Raw genomic sequence first — 23,769 nt, 5'->3', positions numbered from 1 at the left:
ACAATGTTTTTGAAACAGTTTATTGGTCTGAAGAAATAAGTTGTTGGATGTAAATGAAATCCTAGACTCATTAAAGTCAGTAGGAATTTTACTTTGGTCTCCGGATTAAAAACGTTATGTTCACACTATTTTTGAAATATTTTTCTGCCTACAGATTTCCAGGTTTTTGATGAGGAAGATACTGTAAAAGCTATGACAATGTTTAGCCTTTCTTTGTAATTTGCTCTTTTGATCAATGGAAACACTGTTTTAGCATGGGAATTTCCAGCATTTTCTCCTCCAGACAACTGTGGCTAAAGTGAGCCAGTAGGCAAGGTTTCCATCTCTGTAAAAAAAAGCAAAAACAGTACATATTTTTGCCAAGCTCCTACACTACTTACACAGAAGATAAGCAGAGCACTTTGGTGTAACTTGAATAGTACAACACCTGATATTAATGTCACAAGAGTAGGCCACAACTAAGCAGTTAGCTGCTAGCAGTGCAAAGGCCCTCTGCTTAGTGTTTAAAGCAGCCACAAGAGGAACAGAACAGCTCTACAGAAAAGCAGTGCCATACAAGTAGAGAGCAGACAGGGAAGGACATGCCTACCTAACTGGGAATCTCCTGTCTGGGTTAATCAAAGTCATGATTAGTGGAATAATTAAACTCTGCATTTATCAAGAAAACCTAATTGTGTCTGTAGTCCTTTCCTGAGAAACAAGCATGGGTAACCAAAAGGCTTATGTGCTCAGTAAAGGCCCCGGGCATCAAGCTCCAAATAGTTTCCCCATTCTTCAGCCTGCCCTTAATGCAGAAGAACAGCTCATAGTATGGTAAGTGCCGATATAAATGTACTGGAAAGAATTTGAAGGAAGGGAGAAAGAAAACTAACTAGGGAAAAAGGCCTGTGGGACCTAAAAGTAGAAAGAAATGGCTAGAACACTGGGAAAGTGCAGGGATTTCAGAACCTGAGAATAGGGAAAAATGAGAAAATAAGACACACTTTAAAGTTTATCAGTTCTTATTTTGATGATTCTTTTTTCCTTTATATAATCTTAAGAGGACAGAGAAGTTGAAAAGCAAAATAGGTAGGAAAAGCAGCACAGTCAGACTTGGGAGAAGATGTGGGTTTTTTATTCTGCACAGGAAAAGGAGATTGTGGATTCAGGGCAGTTTTGCCATGGCAGTATCACGTAGGCTATAGCCTTCGCACAAGTTCCTAAATATTAGGAAGGAATATTAGAGTTGTTCTATAGATTTTTAGTCGAAATTTCTCATACCATTGTGCATTTAAAAAAATTAAGTCACGATAAACTTGGTGTGTCATTAACAAACAAAGTGAAATTGCTTAATAATTTATAATGTAGGGATCTCTAAGAGATCTTTCATCTATTGTAATTGGAAGAAGTGGCAGATGTGGCTGCCACTTACCAAGATTGCCTTCTCTATAGAAAGTAGGAATATCTCTTTTTAGCCTACTGTCTTTGGGTGTCTCAACCTTTTCTTCTTCTGACTGGCTTATAGACTAAAGCTACTGAATGAACTGTTTGGTACTGTAACAAACAGAAAAATGAGAAGTTTGAGTTCCAATTTACAGTATATTTTTCTCTGTTAGAAATTCAACTCATTATTTCTAGACAGTAAAGAATAGTATAGTAAAGAGTTCAAAAACATAGTAGGACATATGGTGAAAGTGCTTTTCTAATAATAGTTACTTGGGTTAAAAAGATTTTATATTTACTAATAACCTAAGATAAAATGTGTCATGCTAAATGTATTATTTACGCTCAGCTTTTATATTCATGATCTATGAATGACACAATAGAAACTTATCAGATAAAACCAAGGTTGCTACCATGCAGGCTTGCCCTTCCTATCACCATGCCCCAGACATGGTCAGGATACATTGGACAAGCAGTTGTTATTTATATTCCTTCCTGAAGGATTTTATATCTGCTTGAAATGAAAGGGACATAAAATAAGTATCCATTACTTAAATTCTCCCTTAAAACTTGATCTCATCTTTTATGGGGAGAAAAACCCACCTTGATGCAAATATTTTTTACTAGTGATTTTATCAGCTCTATACGGATGCATTTCTTTTATTTCCTTTAGGGCAATGAGCTTTTCCTGAGTGGGGGAAAAAAAAAAGCAGTTTTAATATCACCCATTCTTGTCATCCACTGTAATTTCTAGCACAAACTTAAAATATGTTACAATAAAATAATCCTTACATGTTACTAATATGACTGAAGATCACAAAATCTGACTGAAGCTAGAACGTAGAATTTCAACCAGTCTTTTTAGTATTTAATATTTAGTCAAATTAAATTCTTTTTGTCTTACTAAGTGACAAGAGGTTAATGATGAAATTACTGCTCACTGATTTTGCATTTTCTGAAAAATCCCTAATTCTAGTAAAATCTGGCCTTCATTCATGCAGAGTCACAGCCATAAGGATCCCAAAAGATATGTCTCCTGGCATAGAACTACTCTGAATACCACACAAACAAAATCAACAGCAGCAGCATTAGAACGTTGAAACATTAAATTAAAGCTAATATTTTTTTTTTGCACAAAGCCTGCAGAACTTGGGGGTGCAAAATCTACACTTACATAGGTAAACTTACTTTAGCATCTCATTTTTGGGCAACAGAACAGTCGTTTGTTCATTCCAATATAAAAATACTAACTAACACTTATAAATACCTGGTATTTATCATGCATAAGTGCATGCGTGCAGTTCGTAGGTCTAACATTTGGACTAAAGGTCTCGGTATTCAAAGTTATATTGCAACATACCCCTAGGTGGCAGAATGTGCATACTACTAAATACAAGAAATCACCTGAATCAGCTCATGGGCTAAGCGTCCCAGAACTTCTTGGGTCGTTTCATTAATTTCTAATTCTGTCATGACTTCCCAGTTACCATTCTGGAACCTCACTGGCATAGAGAAGACAATTCCTTCAGGAATGCAAAATTGACCTGAAGAAGAAGGAAAAAAATGACTCAAACATATTATTTCTGATTAAAACCACATCCTCACCAGTGTCAAGATTAAGTCTTACAGACTTGAAAAGGCTGAAACTGTAAGATCTTACTATAAACAGAGATTGGCTTTTTCAGTGTACAGTTCAAAGACCGAAGAGCTCCCCTTTTACTGTAACTTTGTATTTTAGTTAGACGTACATGAATCATAGAATAGTTTGGGTTGGAAGAGACCTTTAAAGGTCATCTAGTCCAACCCCCCTGCAGTGAGCAGGGACATCTTCAGCTAGATCAGGTTGCTCAGAGCCTCGTCCAGCCTAACCTTGGATGTTTCCAGGGATGGGGCATATACAGCCTCTCTGGGCAACCTGTTCCAGTATCTCACCATGCTCATTGTAACATTTCTTGCTTATATCTAGTCCGAATCTACCCTCTTAGTTGAAAACCATTACGCCTTGTCCTATCGCAACAGGCCCTGCTAAAAAGTCTGTCCCCATCTTTCTTATAAGCCCCCTTTAAATGTTGAAAGGCCACAACAAGGTCTCCCCAGAGCCTTCTCCTCTCCAGGCTGAACACCAACTCTCTCAGCCTTTCCTCATAGGAGAGGTGTTCATCCCTCTGATCATTTTTGTGGCCCTCCTCCAGACCCACTCCAACAGGTCCATGTCTTTCCTGTGCTGTAACACAATTGCTGTAACAATTTTACATCTTAAAAAGGGGAAAAAATTAAATTTTTAATTTCATACAAGGGTTAAATGGCTGTGGTGAAACATTCCATTTATTGGTCCACATAACTATAAAAGAAGAACATGGTTTTATAGCTTAGGCTCTGAGAACTATAGAGTCCTTGTGCAAAACACATACACCAGAAAAGCATTTAAATTAAAAGACTAAGAGACAATCTGCGACAAGACGATATTAACCTAAGAGATGCTTATAAGAAGTGAGTATCAAATCACAAGCTCTGGAGAGCAAAATTGCTTAGATTTGGAGGTTCTTATGCTGAAACAAACTCTCAGCCTCCCATTATATCATGATTTGTTTTACAAGTTTTTATTTGATTAAAAATCTTGATTAAAAAATAACATTATACATACTGGGGAAAGCTACAAGAGAATATGTGAAGCAAAAGTAGATTTACCTTTAGTAAGTATTCCCACAGAAACGATGTCTCCAGGAGGAGAGCCATGATACCAGTATCTCAGTACAGTGGCTACTGCGTGAGCAGGTAACATTCCAACACAATGACAGACCTGGGAGCTCAGTGAACTCTGTGCAGATTGAAATTCTGAATGGATCCATTTGCTACTGACAAAAAAAGGGGGAAAAAAATAAAAAGGAAAAAAAAGAAGAAAAAACTAAGACAACTGCAGGAAGAGTATTTTTCTAGAGGAAAAAGAACTAAATCTGAGGGAACAGTCGAAACTTATTCAAACTTCACTGCTGAAGACAAGGCACTTAAAGACAGAAAAAATAGGGTCTAACAAAAAGTGGCTCAAAGGGTAACAACAAGCACTACTTAATGAAAGTTAGGTCATGTACTGAAGTCATAACCTCTATTATTATTATTATTTATATGTATTACTGTCTTGCATAAGAACCCAGCCACGAACCATAATCCCCCTGTGCTAGGCACAGTACAAGTATAGAACAAAAGAATAGCTGTCCAATAAATGCTAGGTTTAGACCAGAGTGGGAGCTCCATATAGCCAGGCCTGAGTGTATGTCACATCTGCTGCCCTCTCACTGCACCCATCCTTTCTCTGCTACTTTTCTTTCCACAAGAAGCTGTCTAGCTGCCAAGTATACTTTTTACATATGTTAACAAATTGTCTATTTTGGGAAATTGCCAATATTAATGTGCTCAGGCCATATGTTCAGTGGAAGTCAGGTACTTCAAGATGCAGATAAATGTTTCGTATTATTTCAAAGTTTCTTCATGCATACTAGACAACTAAGTCACTATCTGGTCTTTCATTACTTCTTATAGTCTGCTCCTGATATAAGAGAAACATAATATGTAGGAAAATATAGCTATAAACAAAGTTTGCAGAAGAGTCAGAACTATGTGTAGCACCAGGAACTACTCAACTTTTTTTGCAGACTGAGTACTTCAACTTGAGTTTTCCTTTATGTACAGCGCTAGTCAGTAAAGACAAATCTTGAAAACAAAAACCCTTCTTAATGCTAATTACACCGTTCAGATAAACATGGATTAAAAGCAGTTATTTAGTTTTACTTTAAAAAAATAAACCTATACTGTACCTATCATAAATCATATTCAACAAAGGATGTGGAAAATTAGCTGGCCCCCAAACAGCACAGTCATATCCATAAAGTTTTGCATGTGACAAATCAATGTAGTTACAGCCAGTAATATTGCCCCAAACAATCACGTCTTTAACTCCTGTAACAGAGGAAAATACATAGATTAATGAAGAGACAAATACTTTCACAATGTAAGCTGGACTAGATGATCTTCAGAAGGCCCTTTCAAGATGAATTATTCTTTAATACAGCGTCCTGCCTTGATAGCAGAAAAGATTTGATCTGAAAAATGCAACGAGGTTCTCCATAACATATGAAACCTCATCACAAGCTGAAAAAGGAACTTTAATTTATATCCTGTTACTTTACATAATAGACAAAACCTAGTAAATAGTTAGCTGTTAAAAAACAAAACAAGTCATATTGCAAACATACAGCAATGTTCCTTTTAAAATCTTGTACACATAAATATAGAATGCCTAACAGTAAAAAAATAAAAAAAAAAATCTACCTGCTTTGGTGCAAAAGGAATTTCTCAAATAAACTGCTGGTAGGCTATTCAGCCCCTTAACATACTTTTTTGTTTTATTAGGCTTCAAAATATCTAGACTTGTCATTGATGACCAGCTCCTACATTGATGACCAGCTCCTACCCCTGCAACACTGAAAGAATCCTGATGCTGAGCAGGCTGTTGGAGCACACCTTTGCTATGCAGTGCAGAACCATGCAAATATAACCAAGCTATAACAATTGACCTCAGAAAGCAAGCTAATTAACCCTCTACTATACTCTCATTATCTGCACAGCAGTATGTTGTCATGTTTATTCACAGCTGGCTTGTGTGTCTCCAAAATAACAACGCACTGGAGAGTTCAAATACAATCTTGCAGTCCTAGTTCCTGATCCGCAACACAGCTCAGTCCTTCTTAGTATATTTCCTGCAAGAAATACACTCCAGAATGGCAGGGCTGCATCCAAGAGTTAGCAAAAGAATCTACATTCATGGGATCAGGCACAGATCCAGATAGCAGTAAGTGGAGAGAACGGTAGCACCTGCTCGTCACACCCTGGCATTCTGTACAGCCACGCAATTCAGTGGGTGCACTGCTGTGCTTGCATTTCGGCACGCACATCAACTGTGTTCTGCAATGAAATATGTACTCTCAAAGGTGTCCATCCACTGAATTCCCCAAATGCTACCAGAACACATAAATATTCACCTGCTGCGTTCATATTCAACTTCCTGGCCAGCATGGCTTTAGCCGCACTTTCCCAGGATGTCGCAATGGCAATGACATTTTCAGGCTTAATGGATGGGCCGTATGTCATAATCATCATCGCCTTAAGGTTTACAAAGGTTTTTCCTGATGAAATTACTCTGACCTCACTCTTGGCATTCTTCTCAATTAGGGGAGCATAGACTTGACAGATCTCACTCACTTCTCTGATGTAGTTCTCAAGGGATTGGGCTTCACAGTTTAAGAGGACATCATCAAGAACAATGATAATATCGGCTTGAACAAAGGCCTCATCTATTTCAGTATGCTCTGAAATACTGCGGAGAAGTGGGAATGCCATGTCTTCAGCTTCCATTACAATACCGCAAAGAACTTCCTTAAACTGGCTAGTGTCAAGCAAATGGATACTGATTTCTGTGGTCATCCCAAACACTTCTCCATTTGCCAACAGAGGGATCAGCTGATAACAGATTGGTCCTGATGCACTGGTAAGAGAAGAATATAGAAAAATTATAGTTGATGACTACCCACTGCTTGTTTGGAAGTATTACATAAATAAACACAAAGATCTTTCTTTTGTGTTTGATAATGTTTAAGTAGACCATTAGCCTGAATCTTTTATTGCTCTGTCATTTTAACAGGTTAAAAATTAAAACAGTTGGATCCTCCTTTCGTTTGGAGGTTTTTCCACCCTATACATTTCAGTTGATACTGGCCCTTAAAAATTAGTGTCTTTAAAGAACCACAATTTTTTTTAAGGTGCTCTGTTAGGACTATCAGAAATACAGACATTTCTAAAGCTAGAAATGCAAGAGACTCTTTACTTATTTAAATATTTCCAAAAGCATTTAATGCAAGATAGTTGCACTACAAAATTCCTAGCCTATTTTGTAAATACTTGCTTTTCTCTAAGGTGATCTGGGGTCTAAATGTTGCCTGTTCACATGTCTTACTTAAATTGGTGCAAAATGTAACATAAGTAGAAATAATTTCTAAATTATACACTGAATGCTCATACTGAGGGGCACACAACCTAATTCAAATCAGCAAATTACAGGGATTTGTGTATAACTTCAGAGGTTACACCTGTTATACGTGATAGGAAAAAGTGCGTTCTTCTGAAGCTGAGTGAAACTTCATCGATATCCTTTTTACTCTCACCTGGTGATCCAGATCTGCAAAGGCTTGATAAGACTTTTAATCTCTTCCTCCTCTTTTTCAATTTCAATATGCGCCTGCAGGTTCTCCTCAGCAATGTCTAACATTTCCTCACTCAACATCATTGAGGTGATGCCGTAATGGTGCTAAGAACAAAAAGGATGATCTCTAATTAAATGACAACCCAAACACGGCAAGGTAACATTAGAAAGGATAGCTTTATTTTACAGTTGAAGGAGGAATGAAGAACAACAGTGTTATAAGAAAATGTAAAATATGGGTTTATAGTTTTAAGGGCAGTTCATTACCTGAGCATATTCCAGAAAATCATTAACTCCTCCCAGAAGCAGACCCTTCCCTCCACGGTCCAACAGTTCTCTCCAAATGATGGGAGACTGTCTGTGTTCCCATCCATTCATTTCACAAATGTCATGAAGCCACTGCTAATGTAAACATCCCCACCAAAAGGTTTTAATACTTTTTCACATTTGATAACACTTAAATGTTACAGATATAAACATTTTTATTATTTCCTCTCATTACATAATTACAAGGTGCTTCACAACTTACGTAAGCAAAAAGTGTGCGCAAAATGGGGGAATAACACAAAGCAAGGCATGGTGATACACTGTGATACCTCAGCAAAAGGTCTTACTTCTGCTTGATTTTACTGCTATAATTTTGCTCAGTTGTCTTAGCGGTAGTGAAGATAGCAATGTTGTGAAGCAGCGAGTAACCTGAGGATTCCTATTTAGCCGCAGAAGGTAAGCAAGCTGCAGAGGTTAATAGCTATTCACTTAACTGTTTGAGTTACTTGGCTGAGGTGTCAAGCAAAATATAAGAGGTAATAAACATCATAGTACTGTCTATCTCATGAAGTAATACTGCAGTTTTCTGAGTTCCTTATAGGGGCTACAGTGTAGACATGGCAACATGTCTGCAGCAAAAGTACTCAGAAAGGCCCACCCACATTGTAAACAAATATGTGAGATTTAATTTCGTACTTCTATTGTAATTCAAAGCCCTTGAACGCCAGAAATGCTCGTGACAAGTAACAACTCTGAATGCATATGCAATCACAGTGTGCAAAAGATTTACAGGCTGAGTACCCATTTACACATAAGAAAAAAATAATGAACTTCTTACTGACGAAATACAGCTTTAGGCTGGCCCACATTTTGTGCCCATCTTCTGTGGGAAGACTCGCAAGAATGCCAGTCTCTCACAACGTTCAAATCTTTCTTCTGGCTGGCTTTTGTTGCCAAAGCTGTTTCTGCAGTACCGCTACCCACATATTAAAACAGTAATACTGGAGAAGAAGAGACATACTACAGGTAAGCACATTTGTTGCTTTGTAGAACACTGGGGCATCTACCAACGACTTGACTTACAATCCCTTACCTCCCATTTGTCAGGGTGCTGAGTGATCTTGTGAACCTTGAAGTCCAGCAAGTTAGCCTGGAGATAGTCAGCCAGGAGTTCAGCTTTGGCATAGTAAGGGCAGTTTGCCTTACCTGTGAACACAGTGACACCACAACAAGTGGAAGATTTTGTGACATTGACTGATAAGGGCTTAACGAGCCAAACATTTTTTAATTGTTCCAGTTAAAAATTGTTCCAATTAAAAAAGAGTCTTATGTAGCCAGCATCCTGTGAGTTCCCAGGAAATAACAGGACCAGCATATGAGCCAGCAAAGAAAGGGTGATTTCGGAGGTGAAACAGCCTCTTCAGCCAGCGTTTAGGGGGCTGAGGAGGCCACCCCGGGGTGGACAGCAGCAGTGAGAGGCAGAAGCCTCACCGACGGGGTAAGGGGAGAAGGCTGACTCGGGAACGGCTGGGGCAGCGTGCCGTGCAGACACCGCTCGCAAGAGAGACTAGAAGAACGCACAGTTACGAAGCCTGCAGAGACGAGCGGCGGCGGCGCCTCACCTGCCAGCACCAGCTTGGCCATGCGCGCGGCACCCTCCAACGGTCGCCTCGGCGTGGCGTGGTGTGGCGTGGCGTTGCCCAGCAACGCGCCACGCGCCACGGCCGTTTGTCCCTCGGCCCGCGCCGTCCCTCTCGCGAGGCCCGCCGAGAGCTGGCGGAGAGGAGGGCCCGGCTGTCATGGCGCCGCCGCGTGGGAGGTAACAGCTACCGGGCGGCGGAGGTCTGGTGCCCTACCCGCCCGTCCCTTCCCGCCGCGGCTGAGGCGGGCAGCGGGCAGCCCGGCCCGGCCCGCCGGGATCCCCCGCCGTTGCGCCCGGGTGTTGCCAGCCGGTGCGGAGCCACCGAAAGGCCTCTGTCCCCTTGGCGCCGGGCCGCGGGCCTACGCCACGGGAACCGCACGCCCCTGGGCAGAGTTCCCAGCGCCTGCAGAAGGCGAGCCTGAAGCCGAGAGGCTTTGCCCCGCTTGGTGCCCCCGGCCCCGGGAGTGTGCCCGCGGGTGTGCCGCGGCCGCCGGGCAGGCGGCTCGCCCGTGGGATGGTGGCAGGGAGGCTGGGACAGGCTGTTTGTGGCCGCGGCCGGGCAGGATTCTGTTAACCGGAGCTGAACGCTGGCAGTGACCCACCAGAGCCCTGTCAGGAGACGCGCCTGCTTGGAGAAACGTCAGTTAGGAAAAGGCTCTGCCCCCCGCCATGGTTTTTGGTCAAAACAGCAAAGAGGAAAAAGGCTTGACAGCCCGGATGTGTTGAGATGTTTGACTAAAACGTAGGAGACCCAATAGAAGTCCCTCTGCAAATCGTTTAGAACGTAGGAGACCCAATGGAAGTCCCTCTGCAAATCGTTTTCCAGGGGTCTTTTTCCAAATACTTTTTTGGGGGGTTTTTTGGTCTCCTGTAGGAGATGTGCATAGATATGGCAATTGAAACTTCAGGAATTGAAAGTCTGGTAACTAATCCGTAATTTTTAATTGTTCTTACAGATAAGTGATCTTATGCAGTTTCTCCAGGACTGTTTGCACGGTAGAATTTCATCGGATCCCTTACTTTGAGTTGGCATTTCAAACATTAGCAAAAATGAATAATAAAATAAGTTATTTGCTAAATACTGTTAGATGCATGCATAGGTGCAATTCTGTGCTCACTCCCAAATCTTCAGCCACAGCCAGAAAACACATTTTATGGGTTGGCAGATACAGGGATCCCCTGGAAAATGTGAACTTCAGGAAATTATTTTTAAATATTTTTCCTTCTCTGCATGGATCATCTCTTCGATTTCTGTCTCAAGAGACAGGCGTTTTTAGCACAGGTGCTAATATACAACCAGAGAAGAGTACAGAGGCTTTGGTGAGTGAGCAGGCTCCCCAGAGCTCTTTGGAACTTGAAAAGTTGGATGATTCTGGGAGCTTCAAAGTGAAGCATGTAGTGGATCATAGTGACCCGTTTTTTAATGGTCTCCAGAAATGTACCTGTCCTTGCGATATACTGGACTTGGCTTCAGAGTCTGCTGTTTCCATTAAGCATTTCACAAACTGTTTAACTGCGGTGTGGAGGCTTTTCAAAAACCTGTCTGAAGACCAGCAGCGTTATGAGAAGCAGCTGATCTTTGAGCACCCAGCTTTTGTCAAGCTTTGTCAGCAGCTGCTGCGGGACTCCAGAAGGATGACACGGGGTGACCTGGTGTTCAGTCTGCATGCTGTGGTGAGCCTAGGTGTTCCTCAGAACACTCTCCTAGTCCAGACTTTGCTGAGAGTGTGCCAAGTAAGTATTGAAATCCCTCTTCTCCTAAGTTTGGGCTGGAACCTCAGGGCTAATTCTGGGAGGCTGTGCAACATCAGACAGCTTTGATTTATGTCCCTGGTTTAGTCTGATGTTCCATGGAAACAGGGGTCCCATAGTTAGTTTGTGTGTACTTCTAATTTCCTTCATTTTTGAAACCACTGCTTGATTTCAGACAGATTTAACAGAGAGGAGAAATCTCAAAACTCCAAATTTGACTGATGCGAGACCTTGTAGGTCACTGCAGAATTAAAGCTCATGAATTGGCTTCTGGGGGGAAAGAGAAGACATCAGGTACAGATTAAGAGTGGTCAGTTTTTCTTTTCTGAAACTTTTACTGGTCTGAAGTAACCTGACATTGTGAAAACTTTTAACAGGAGAAGCTCAATCAACTTGATAACCGATGTATCTCAGTTTTGGCAACTACTTTAGCAGGGCTGGATAAAGACAAGAATGTGAGCGCTCTTCAAGCTGGATTACAGTGAGAAAAATATATCTTTCACATATTCTTCGTATTTAAATGTTGTTTGAATATATGTCTTTTAGAAATCTTGGAGGGAATGTCTGTGCATAAAAGACATAACATGGTTTTAGGACTTAAATATCACATAAGATAACAGCTGTACAAGACAGTGATTTTTGACATTGTCTTTGCAGTTTCAAGCAGAAAGGGTTCCAATGGCATAGGGTGCTAGACTGCTCTGCAGGGGATTCATATTCTGACTGCAGCTTCACCGCTGTGGGTTTTTTTGTGATGTTGATCAAGTCACTTCGCATATCTATGCCTCTGTTTTTTCTGTGTGTAGAAAGGAGGTAATGAGACTAGCTTACTTTGTGAAGTATTTTGATTTGTCATGATGAAAAATGCTGTTTAACAGCCAGGGAATATTTTCTTTTAGTATAGTAAGTAAAAATTAAGATGAAGACAAGTTTAGACTTTATCTGTGCATCCAGCAAGGCCTTCTGTGGTAGTGCTTTATCAGAATAACTTCTTTGGCTCTAGTGATTTTTTTCTGGGCCAGTGAGATTTATGTGGGTAACCAATCTGCTCACTCCCATGAGATTGTTTTTACTGAGGCTGTCACAAAACTTGCCATGGATTAGTACTTTTGGTCCTGTGTCAGGTCCTGCTTTGAGAAAGTGGATGTGTTGGTGATACGCAATAAACAGGTTCTCCTGGAAGCTCAGGTACACAGTTCTTTTAAGTTGGTAGAAAGCAGGACTTCTGTCTACAGCTCTTTCTGTGTCTTGATGTCTGGAGCTCTTACCCATTTGCAGGAAGCCACATGTGCAGGGATGAATTTCAGAGCAGTGCACTGCCTTAGAAAGTGGCACTTCATGTTTTTGTAGCTGTGCAGATATATTTAAGAGTGATTCAGACGTAACAATTACAATACCTCTCTCTGAGCCAGAAAAGAAGGTGTTGGGGATGCAGAACTCCGTCATCTTGTGCTTATGATCCCTCTGTGTTATGACATCCCCTTCTGTTCCTGCAGCCCCCAGCACTGCTTGTTTATTTTTTTACCTCACTTGCACCAAGTTGTTATCAGTGTCCATACCAAAGTTTCCTAGCTGTTTCAGAATTTGCCTGCACGTAGATGCATTTTTTTTGTTCTGCCAAAGAGTGTTAATTCTTTGAGGCTTAACAGCACTCACATCTGCACAGTCACATGTGCAGTCAGGTGCCCCTGCTGTTAATGTGTCAGCAACAACACTCACATATCAGGGTAACATTAAGAAAGCATATATAACTATTTCCATGTGCAAAATATCTGTGCTGCAGCTACATCATGTAGAGTTATGCCAGCCTTGCAAAAAAGGAGGTGGGAGAGGAGCAGGGAATTAATTACAGCTTTAACTTGGGTGTATATCAGTGAGGGAGAATGGGGGTACCTGTTTCTGCTGAAATGAGGAAAGCTCTGTTAAACAGTTACTCTTTCTAGCTCAAGGCCTTGTGTGTGTTTCTTCATCAGATTACTAGTGGAGCAGCGCATTCCAAGTATCAGAGACATCTTTATACTGCAAAACTTGATGAAATGCATGGGAAAAGATGTTCCAGTCTTTCTGAAAAAGAAATTGGAGGTAAATTTAACTGGAGGCTCATTTTTACTTCCACAAAGCCTGTGGTCTTGCATTGTTTATAAATTGTGTGTGGTTCTTTCCAGACACTCAAAGAGAAAATAAAATAGAAAGGTTAACTGCATTTGCTATATGAATCATAGTCCAGCTATATCTGCAGGAAGAACTTGAATTTGGAGGCTGGAAATATCTCACCATGAAAGGGGGCAGAAAGCAATGGTACAAAAGGAATTGAGGCAGTAAAATAGCAGTGCCCTAACCTCTTGTTTGGGTTGGCCACATGGTATTTCATAGAAGCACTTATAGCCTGTTCCCTGATTCCCTTGCCCAGCTTGTTGCTGGAAGAGAAGACGACAGAAAACTAGTCTATGATGGGGCTGTGTCCAATAATGGTATGGAGCTAGAGGACTGATGGGAGTGAGATGCCAGGAGAACTCACCTAGCTCATGGCCTTATCTTTCTCTCTATCTTAAAGGTCCCCTGGGAAATACAGTGGTTGGGAGCAGGCTGTAGGTTTTATGACAGGGTGTACTGGGTTTCATCCCCTGATTTAAAGACACTTTTTGAAATCTTCTTTCAAACAGGGCCTGCTAGTGTTTTCATCACATAGCTGAAGGGCTCTGAGGTCAGAGTTTGTAATAGCATTCATGAGGAAGTGAGGGAAGATGCCACTGATGGGAAACTGAGCAAGAATAGAGCAGTGCAGGGGGCTTATGCAATGTGTTAGATGTAAGTAAATTGTAAAACTTTGGACCAGGTATCATTTTTTTACAAGATGGTGAGGAACTGGCTGAAGATGTGGTGGAATACGGAACTGAGAGGAAAGTAACATTTCACTTGTTAACTGAAGGGAGCTCTTAATTTTCTGAGCCTACAGGGTGCTGTTTTTAATACTGTGTAATTTCTATTGTAGATGCATTTTGTATTTAACCTTTGATATGCATACAGTAAGAATATTGTATTTTAATAGCCCACATACTTTGTAGTCTCATTTTTACTGTCATTTATATCAATCTAATTACTGCTTCGATAAATGAAGTCTCTTTTGTGGCACCAAAGCTGACCTGCTGTGGCTCAGTCCACATTTGTAGCTGGGTGTTTGTATTACAGATACGCCACTCTGTGTGCTGTTGGATCACTTTGAAGGCTGACAGCTTTCACATGCATCCAAAACAGTAATTGGAGTACTATTAAATATGTCAACTGTGCCAATTATGTTTCTGCTACTTTTTTAAGAGTTGGTAGAAGATACCTATTCACATTGAAAATGAGCTTTACTGAGACTTCTTTCTTTTAAAAAAAACATATGAAGGCAAATTGATGGAAGCTTGCATAGTGACATGGCTCTAGAACACTTGATCTGCTGTAATTGTGTATTAAGAAATTGAGAGTGGTTACTTTATGCTTTTGGTGTTTGTTGCTCCTTTTTCTTTCATGTAAGTCTGAACAGGCTAAGGAATTTGGGAAAGTTTTGGTGAAAATGCCTTCACCAGAAAGCAGTGATAATATACCTGAAGAATGAAGGATTTAATAAACTGTAATTCACTTTAGATGGCAGTTTTGAAACAGATAGACCATCTGACTTTCCCGAATGCGCTGCGTGTGTTTTCGGCTCTTGTTGCAATGAATTATTGTTCCATTCCAATCCTGAATGCCTGCAGTAAAAAGATCCAGGGTAAGAAAAAAATACGTTTATTAAATTTCTCTTCCTTGTACCAAATTCTTCCTAATTATTGTCTCATCTCCCTTTTCTGATTTCCTTTAAAACTCAGGAAACATCTTTGTTTTACAGGATATTAGAGTAATGTGGAGCCATTTGACAAGCAGCAAGACAGAAAATTACTGATCGATAATGAAAGCAAATAGCTCTTGTTGTGTCTGCCCTTCTTAACATTTACTTGAATTACATATTTTTCTTTGCATTTTTCTGTATGCAGAATTTAGGAAAAATAATTGAATTCTAGCAATTAAAAATAGATTTCAGATAAACTTTTAAAACAAATCTGAATTTGAACTGGACATCTTACAGGATGGATTGGTGGCTTAGCGTGGTTAACTGATAAACTAAAGGGAACGTAGTGTTTCCCTGATTAACTGATTTCATTATTGAATGCTGCTTTTAATAACTGACCTCATGCTGCAGCCCAGAAAAAAATTAAATGAAAGCTAATGCTTTCACCTCTCTCCATACCTTTACAATACACTTCTTAAATGTATGTGGTCAGTATGTATTGATTCACACTTAAAATACATACAAATTTGTGTCTAAAAAACCAGTAAGATAGTAAAATAGCATTCTTAACATAAATGAACCAGGAGTGTTTGGGCTGCTTGTACAGCCTTTATTTGCCCTGGTTGTTCATATGTGTTAGGAAACGGTTTTTAATTACACATACTGGCTTCTCCCACAGGACTTACACCACACTCAGTGCACAGGCTAGATGGCATACACAGAGTGAGCAGCTCCTCAGTATTTTTTTATGCACTTTTTTAGTGCATGTTCTCAGGACTTACATGCTGCACATTGTGCAAATGATGCTCTGGGGACAGAGTGATTAGTTTCTGAACAGAAATGGCCCCTATCAGAGGCTGGAGATAGAACAGGAAGTGGGGGGGGCATGCTTTGGGGCCCACAGGCAAAGGAATTCTTCAGCAGGTTTTATAGGTCCTGTACTCTTGCTGGGGCTCTTAAGAAAGTAGCGCGCTCTCCCATATCTGGTGGCCTGACCAGAATTGTAATAACTATGTACTTTGTAGGTACTTACTGAGTTAATTTTTGCAGCAACAAGGGAGTGACCCAGTGGTGATACCTGTGCAGAAGAGAGAGATGAAGGTCAAAGTGTCCAGTAATATGAGATTGCGTTAGCCTGTTTTCTTTAAGAATATCTAGCATTACAGATCACTTTATTTGATGCACAGCTCTCATTGGCTTCAATCGCAGTTGTCAGCACTCAGCATTTCAAGAAATGAGGTAACAGTGTTTTTATGCTGAGCCTGGAAAATCACTGAGGACAACTCAGAGTAGTTAAATTCAGTTATTTTACTGCTATCCTCTTGCATCCTCTGGCAGAGGAAAAGATAAAGCCTAATTTTGGTGGGTGCTGATCCTACTGCTGTAACTATGCTCTTTTCTCTTGCAGTCACTGTCTTTTATGACATGTATGCCCCTCATTGCAGCAGACAAAGCAGGATGTTCAAGAGAGACCATTGTTCTTCAGTACTTAATCTTTTTCATCTCAGGAGTAGGTCCATCTTATGTGGTAAATGAAGCAGCAGTCCTGTGCAGCAGTCTGTTGTCATCTGACACTCAATCTGTGTCATCACGCTCGTATGCCGGGACATGATGTTATGGTTCCATGTTTTCCAGTTTGGCTTACACTAACACTTTAGTGCTTGACAGCTGTTAGTGCTTTTTAGACATAGATTCATATTTGTAGTTTCTTGCTGGTTTGTAAAACCAAATGCGAAAAAAAAGTAAATTTCATCATGTGCTAATATCTGATTAATCAGCAGCTTTAGATCCTCCTCTCTGTTCCTCCCTCAGCTGACATGGTGAAATGGACATCCCAAAGGCTCAATCAGTACTAAAGGGGCTAGCCTGAGAGTTTCCATGCTGAGTGCGGGGAGGTGCTGAAAATCAAGAATGCTGGAACAGAAGATGTTCTGGGAACACAATCTTCTTGCTTCTTTTTTTAATTTGTCCCCTTTTGCTGATTTATCCCTTCTAGCTTGATCCTGACTCAGTTTGGTTTCTTCTACCTCTCTTGTTTCTTCATGTGTTTTAGTTCGGTTGACTTTGCCTAGCTAGTCTCAGTCTGTTCCACAATTCTTTATCTGATTTTTTTTTTCTGCCCCTCCTCCATCCCTTAGCCAAACTGTTCCCACAATGTCTCCAACCTACAGCTTCCATTGCTTTGTATCATTTGTCCTTTTTTGCTCTTCTGTTACAGAGAATGTCCACGATGCTCCATTTTGGCGGTTAATTCTCATTCTGGAAGCTTGTTACAATCTCCAGTACCGTAATGTAAAACTGTTTTCAGCATTAGCAGACTATATTAATTCCACTGCCTGCCTTTGGGACAAAAGACAGGTGAGTTTGAGACCAAATAATTTATAGTGGTACTAGTAGAATATCTGGTGCTTTCCATCTTACCTTTCTTCATGTTTGTGTTTGATCTTTGGAGAACAGATTTTTTAGGAATACCAGTCTGATGAAGATAATATAGTTAAATTTTTAAAATACTCTTCCATTTATTGATCTATAAAGAAATAAGAAATTAAAGGGGTTTTACGGTTTGAAAAATTTGCTTTCATTAAAAATGCCTTTTATGAAATCAACAGGTAGGATCCACTGTACTGGCTTTCTTGACCTTATAAAACTATGTTTTCTTTTAGATTATCCTTTTTCTTTCTGCCTTCGAGACACTTGGCTTTCAGCCTAGTGAGCTGATGGGTGTTTTTGCTGAGAAGGTGACAGAAGATCCTGAATTCCTCAACTTGAAAAACCTTTTGATTGTTCTCCGAGTGTATTCACGACTCAACTATGTTCCCAGAGGTCAAAAGCATCTGTAGGTTTTCATTTAGAATTCCTGATAATACATTATGTAGTCATTATAGAATAATGTGTAGCAACTAGTATTTGATTTCAGTTGTGAAAGAGTTCATAATCCTGTTTTATTAATCTGTAAGGTAAATTTGCTGTGTCTTTTCACATTTGCTCTACGTGGGAATTTTTCTCTGTAATTGAAAATGGAGACCTTGGTCTACTAAATCTGTTGATAGGTAGCTGTATCCTCAAGAATCAGAAGCTAATGTTGGATTACACAACATACGATTATAGAAGATAATAAAGATTTCTAACTTGTATTTTTGTTTGAAATCTGTATTTTATATAGCCTTATTTGTGTATTTAGATACTTTTCTTCTGCTTTTGAAAAGGTTTTTTGAGACTCTTCATAGCTGCTTGAATAAGTACCTCCCTCAGATTTCCAACACAGAACTGCTGAAGGCTGTGTATTCACTTTGCGTCTTAGGATATCTTCCTCATCGTGCACTTGATGAGCTACTGCAAAAGAACAGCAGGGGTGAACTTCTACTGTCAGGTCAGGCCTTACTTTGTCATGTTCTTGTTTTAAAAGGGATAGTCTGCCTCCATACATAATTTGTTGTAATTGTGTTAAAAGTTTAGAAATTAAAGAATGCAAACATAATTAATATTAAATTTGAAGTCCTTCAAGACAGAGCTAATGTAGTGATGATGATCTGAGTGAACTGTTTCTGCACTAGGGCATCAGGCTTATTGTCTTGAGCCCCATGGTGGCAACAGTTTTATAGTAGGTGTGCACGTGGAGAGAGGTGAATATGAGATTTGTGGAAATGGTAGAAGTGTGTAAGAGCCAAGGTTCTATCTTCGACAGATGCTCAGGCATTTTTAGAAACACAGGAAGTCTTAACCTTTGTAAACCAATTTTAGTACCTGGAATCATGAGTAAGAGTTTTTTTGACTGCTCTGAGTTATAATGAGGAACTTGGAATGGTTTGTAGTAGAATTTGGTTTCCACGTTACAATTCTCTACAGCCAGTAGAGTAGTTCAGTGGAGTAGAAGTTCATTGTAGAGTAAAACACTGTGTCTTGCCATTGAGCCTGCAGTGTCTGAACCTGAAAGCTGTAAAGCTGTAACTGCTTAAGAGTTTGCGCAGCTTAGTACAGTTTCAAAATTATAGCCAAGTCTGATATCCCTTCCTTGTTTTATAAACAGCCTTCTAGTTGTCTGGATTTTATAAATGGTTTTTATGCATGCTCTCTCATTCCATGTTCTCCTTAAGTCTCCTGTAATAACTGATAGCATGCACAGAGCTGTGTACAGTAGAGGGGAAAAACTGGATAAATAGGCAGGTCCCAGCCATAGACTTTAATATTATAATTAGTGAATTGGCAGTGTATATTTAACTGTATTGAAGATACTCAATAATATTCACTGAGAAAATATTTGGGTTTTGATTCCTGTATTGAAATTCATTTGCTCTGCCAGAACAGACTATAAATGATAATGAAATGAAAAATTCTGTGAGATGAGACATTGGATGTAATATTTTTTTGTATCCTTTTTCAGATGATCTTTACAAAGAACAAAAGGAAATGATGCTTCGCTGTGTGAAAGCATGTATGGAACTTGATAGCCCTTCCTTCACGAAGCCTGCATTTGTGCTGACTGAGAATTTCTCCTCATTAATATCTCTTAATCTCAGAAAAGCTCGGGAGGCACTGATAGAACTTCTGGGGGATGAGAACAAGTTTCGGCAAAATGTTCAGCTGCCATATAAATATCATATTGGTATGAAGCCAAATTACTGACACATTCTTTTTAATGTAGGTTTATAACTCCCAAAATAAAAAGGTGATAATAAATTTGTGTAGGGTGCTAGTGATTAAAAGTGTAACACTTTGAAGACACAATCTTTTAACAAATATGTCCTTGACTAGTGAATCTACTTTCTAGGATGCTTCTGTTAAAGTATTTAAGTTAGTTTACTAAGACTTTATGATTGCTCTTATTTACAAAACTGCTTTGGACTTTTTGTTAAGCATCAGCGAGCAGATGTTACTTGTACATAAATCCAATATGGCCAACTGTTTTAGAGAGTTGTGATTTAGTACTAACATGTCATTAGAAACAAAGCCAAACAGCAGCCGTCTTTTGTTCTCTGACTTGTTTCTTCTCTGAAGTTCTGACTAAGGTTTGGGTTCTACTTTCATTTATGAAATGGGATATGACCTTCTTTGACAGGCGATCATTTCATAACATTTGGTTGCTTTAACATTTTGATATTGCTTGGTTTTTTGCCAGCCACCCAGCTTACCATTTTTTTTGTATTTGTAATAATTTTCTTCCTAAATATTTCTAATGAGGAATCAGATTATAGGAAAATCTGAGTAGGTATGACAGACTGCAATCAAGACTGGTTTCTTTAAACTATGATTTCACTCCCATAAAGTTATATCTAGAGTTTCCAAAAACAAATGTGCTTTTTTCTGGAGATGGGCAAGCTATAGCTGTTTATATTGGTTGCAGGGAGGGAAAAGCCATCAGTAATATGTAAATTATTAGCAAACAGCAATTAGAAACAGGGCAGTGACGGTGTCTGTTAACTTTTTCAGATGAGCTGTTCATTTGAAAACAATTTGAACAACTAATGTTCACATGAGAACATTAATTGTAACCTCTTGCAAGTGTTAAATATTTTGTTGTTTTGTTTTCAGATTTTGAAATCAGAATGGATTCAGACAGAAAGAAAGTGCTCCCAATAGCTGCAACAGATGATCATGCTGACTCAAGTGTTCAAAGGTGTCTTTTCTGACTGCATATTTTTTCTGGCAGGCTGTTTTATTTGTATGTATTCCATCCAGTTACTTCTTTGGTTCACTGATTTGCAGAAGTGAAGTAGCTAACTAACTTGTTACTTGTGCTCACTGAAATGTACAAAAATTGCCATGCCAGTTCAGAGCAACAACTCATCCAGCTCACCACCTTCTTCTAACAGAGGCTAAAATGTAACATTTCAGAGAAAGAGGCAGGAAACATCACAGTAATCTGATACTCTTGTAATGGATACAGGTTTTGAAGTACGACTGAAATCCCTTCCAAAAAATTGCTACATTATGGTTTTAAAACTCCACGTATTTGTGTGTCCAATTAAACATTCAGTTATTCTCTTAAGTCTCTAAAATGTGCACCTCAATGGTACATTATAGCAATTAATTCAGCTGCTGAAATATAATCTGAATAAAAAGGATCATCATATCCACATTTTAGGTGATTAATTTAATCTTGTGTAGAAGAATGACCTCTCAGTAACTGAAGTGGGACATATATCATTTAAGTAACGCTTAAGTAGAATTGGGTAATAAACATTTGTGTGCTGGATCACTGCACAGCAATGTATTTTGAATAGTTTGCTTTTTTGGGAAAAGGAGAGCTAATGAATTGTTTAACAGAAACTCACTGTCAGTCTTACAAGGCATTCAGCTTTCCTCACCCTTCCAAGTAGGTTTTTATGGCAGGAAGTAACTAATTCTCAATATTAGCAAAGGATCAAAGTAAATGCAGAAGCTGTCAAAATAATGTAGAATTTTAAATGATCTATTTCCTTCTCAATGGGGAGAAGTGGAGATCTAAGGACTTAATTCTGCTGTACGAATTTGGGTAGATGCTGGTACTTGAGTGGAGCTCATAGAAGAAGACAGGGTCTAAATTACTTAAGTCTGGAGAAGGAAAAGGATAATGAAATTTGTGCAGTCCTGATATTTTTGCCTACCAGAAAGACAGCTATATATTCTGCAGTGTTAAAGGACATAATTGAATTATTGTCTTAAAAATGCTTTTTCTGTATTTGTACAATGGAGTCTTCCCTACTCTTCTTGGTTGTAGATTGGCTGTTCTCTTTGTTCCTCTGTCTGCCTTCTGTGTGGGTACAATGCACCCCCAAGGGAAGCTGGCAATGAAGAAGCGGCATCTAAATAAACTGGGCTATCATGTGATTCTGGTAAGAAAGTCCTGTTATTCTCTGTTTAGGACCTGTTACCACCACAGCGATGAGGATGTTTGTTTCATAGAACAGGCCTTGTAGGGAGTGGTGAGCCTTCTCCAGAGTGGTAATTGTATATCATCTCTCCTTAGAAGGTGGTGGTGGTGTCACTAGGGAGAAAGGACAGAGGAACTCTAAAAGACAAGCTACCACTTACCATTATCAGCAAAATAAATGTAATCATAGTTCAGCAAAAAAAAAAAATCAAGCCACTGAATTGCTTTGTACCTAAAAACCTATGCGACTTGGGCTTATTTCCCTGATTTTTATAGAATGAATGATTCAAGTCAATTCGTTTTCAAAATACATTGACTCCCTATGGCCTTCCCATCACTGAGCACTCAGTTTATAGGACAGGGTAGTTTGCTAAAGACAGTCAAACTAATGTACCTTTTCCTTTCTTCCAGGTCCTGAACAAGAAGTTTCAGGAAATGACAAATGAAGATGCAGTTGAGTTTTTAAAAGGAAAAATTTATTCAGAAAATGCTTTCTCTTTTTCTGAAATGACTGTGCAGGATAATAATTAAAATAAACTAACAATTTTGGGTGTCCTGATCTCTCTTTTTCCTGTGTAATTAGTGTGAGGTTTTAATGGAAGAGATAAGCAGTTTTATACACAACTGCCTACTCCAAAGTATTACAGGTTGAGAAAAGTTTGTGAAGTGAGCAGTGTCTGCTGATAGTGGGGGGTTTATTTTGTGAAGTGGGAGTGGGTTTTCTTTAGTGGAAGGAACTACTTAATTAATCCAAAAAGCATCCTGGTATCTATTGCTTTGAAATCTCCTAATTTTAGCTTCACTTTGCTTCCCCTCCCCTGTGCCCAAGTCAAATTTCTCTCTTCTCTTGAGCTGGGTCAGGGAAAGGAAGTGACCATTTCAAGTGCTGTTGGAACCTGGCCTGCAAATATGCACTAGAAGGATTCCCCCCACCATCCTACCCCCATCCTCCCATGTTCTTTATGCAGAACTACAGATGGTAAAGCAGTAAATAACTCAGTCTAAGGGGTATATTAAAAAATCCAAAGTTAAGTGAAAAATTTCTGAAGAAATCAATCTCACTCAGTTTTCAGAAGTTTTGGCCAATAATGGTTCTGTTAGCTGTATGCTTTTTCTTTTGATCCTTTTGTTTCACTGCTACTGTAATAGATTTTGAGATTTCTCGCTATAAGAACACAGGTCTGGCACGCCTTTTTAAACTGACTCTTGCTCTCTGTTTCTGATATTAGTGTCTCCACAACTATTTAAAGAGGTGTTGCAATACTCAGATTTGTTCATTACAAACTGTGATGCATCTCCACTGGCCTGTTATGTAGTGGTGGAATTGATTATGTTGCCAGAGTTCTAGAAGTCCAAAGCAGCTTTGGGCCTCTGAGCTGAAGGAGCAGAGAGAACTGGTACATCTTTGCCATTCTTGGTAACTTATTGGTAAAATCCATTTGTTGTGCTGGAGTTGCTGAAGTACTTAGTAAGAGCACTGAAATGCTCAAAATACGTTTGCCAACAACAGCTTGCTTGTTTCTGCGGGGTAATTAGATCTTCAGTCACACTTTTGCTATACCATAGCCATGGCCCAATCAGCATGAAGGGAAACGGCAATACTTTCTACAGTGACTGTGTGCTACCTAACCGTGGTGCCCTTGCTTCACTTGATAAGCTACAACCACTACGTTCTTTGTCTCTCTGAAGTAGCGTGGACACATGGTTAAGCTATTACAATGATGAGATAAAAAAGGTATTACAGTGATGAGATAAGGTAAAAAGAAACAATG

General features: G+C 39.5%; 2 protein-coding genes across 3 annotated transcripts; one reads left to right on the top strand and one right to left on the bottom strand.

The window, feature by feature from the left end:
* Window positions 1-2: 2 nt before the first annotated feature.
* Window positions 3-9,716, bottom strand: MDH1B (malate dehydrogenase 1B). 2 transcript variants are annotated; one of them, XM_052792508.1, is made up of 10 exons: window positions 9,565-9,716; window positions 9,036-9,148; window positions 7,943-8,077; window positions 7,638-7,780; window positions 6,459-6,961; window positions 5,235-5,376; window positions 4,111-4,274; window positions 2,827-2,966; window positions 2,026-2,110; window positions 3-325 (listed from the first exon to the last, which is right to left on the bottom strand). In XM_052792508.1, exons 1-10 carry the CDS (start codon window positions 9,584-9,586, stop codon window positions 294-296), a joined length of 1,479 nt encoding a protein of 492 aa, XP_052648468.1. In that variant the 5' UTR covers window positions 9,587-9,716; the 3' UTR covers window positions 3-293. The 2 variants fall into 2 exon arrangements, with proteins under 2 accessions (XP_052648468.1, XP_052648469.1); XM_052792509.1 differs by lacking the exon at window positions 7,943-8,077.
* On the top strand, window positions 9,692-22,556 carry FASTKD2 (FAST kinase domains 2). Its single transcript, XM_052792507.1, has 12 exons — window positions 9,692-9,761; window positions 10,541-11,318; window positions 11,714-11,817; window positions 13,310-13,418; window positions 14,967-15,090; window positions 17,366-17,505; window positions 17,811-17,983; window positions 18,354-18,517; window positions 19,529-19,750; window positions 20,677-20,761; window positions 21,845-21,959; window positions 22,409-22,556. Exons 2-12 carry the CDS (start codon window positions 10,635-10,637, stop codon window positions 22,526-22,528), a joined length of 2,040 nt encoding a protein of 679 aa, XP_052648467.1. The 5' UTR covers window positions 9,692-9,761; window positions 10,541-10,634; the 3' UTR covers window positions 22,529-22,556.
* Window positions 22,557-23,769: the final 1,213 nt, after the last annotated feature.

This window comes from Harpia harpyja, chromosome 7 (assembly GCF_026419915.1).
Source record: "Harpia harpyja isolate bHarHar1 chromosome 7, bHarHar1 primary haplotype, whole genome shotgun sequence".
Taxonomy (NCBI): Eukaryota; Metazoa; Chordata; class Aves; order Accipitriformes; family Accipitridae; genus Harpia; species Harpia harpyja.
This window is presented reverse-complemented; position numbering and strand designations above follow the sequence as displayed.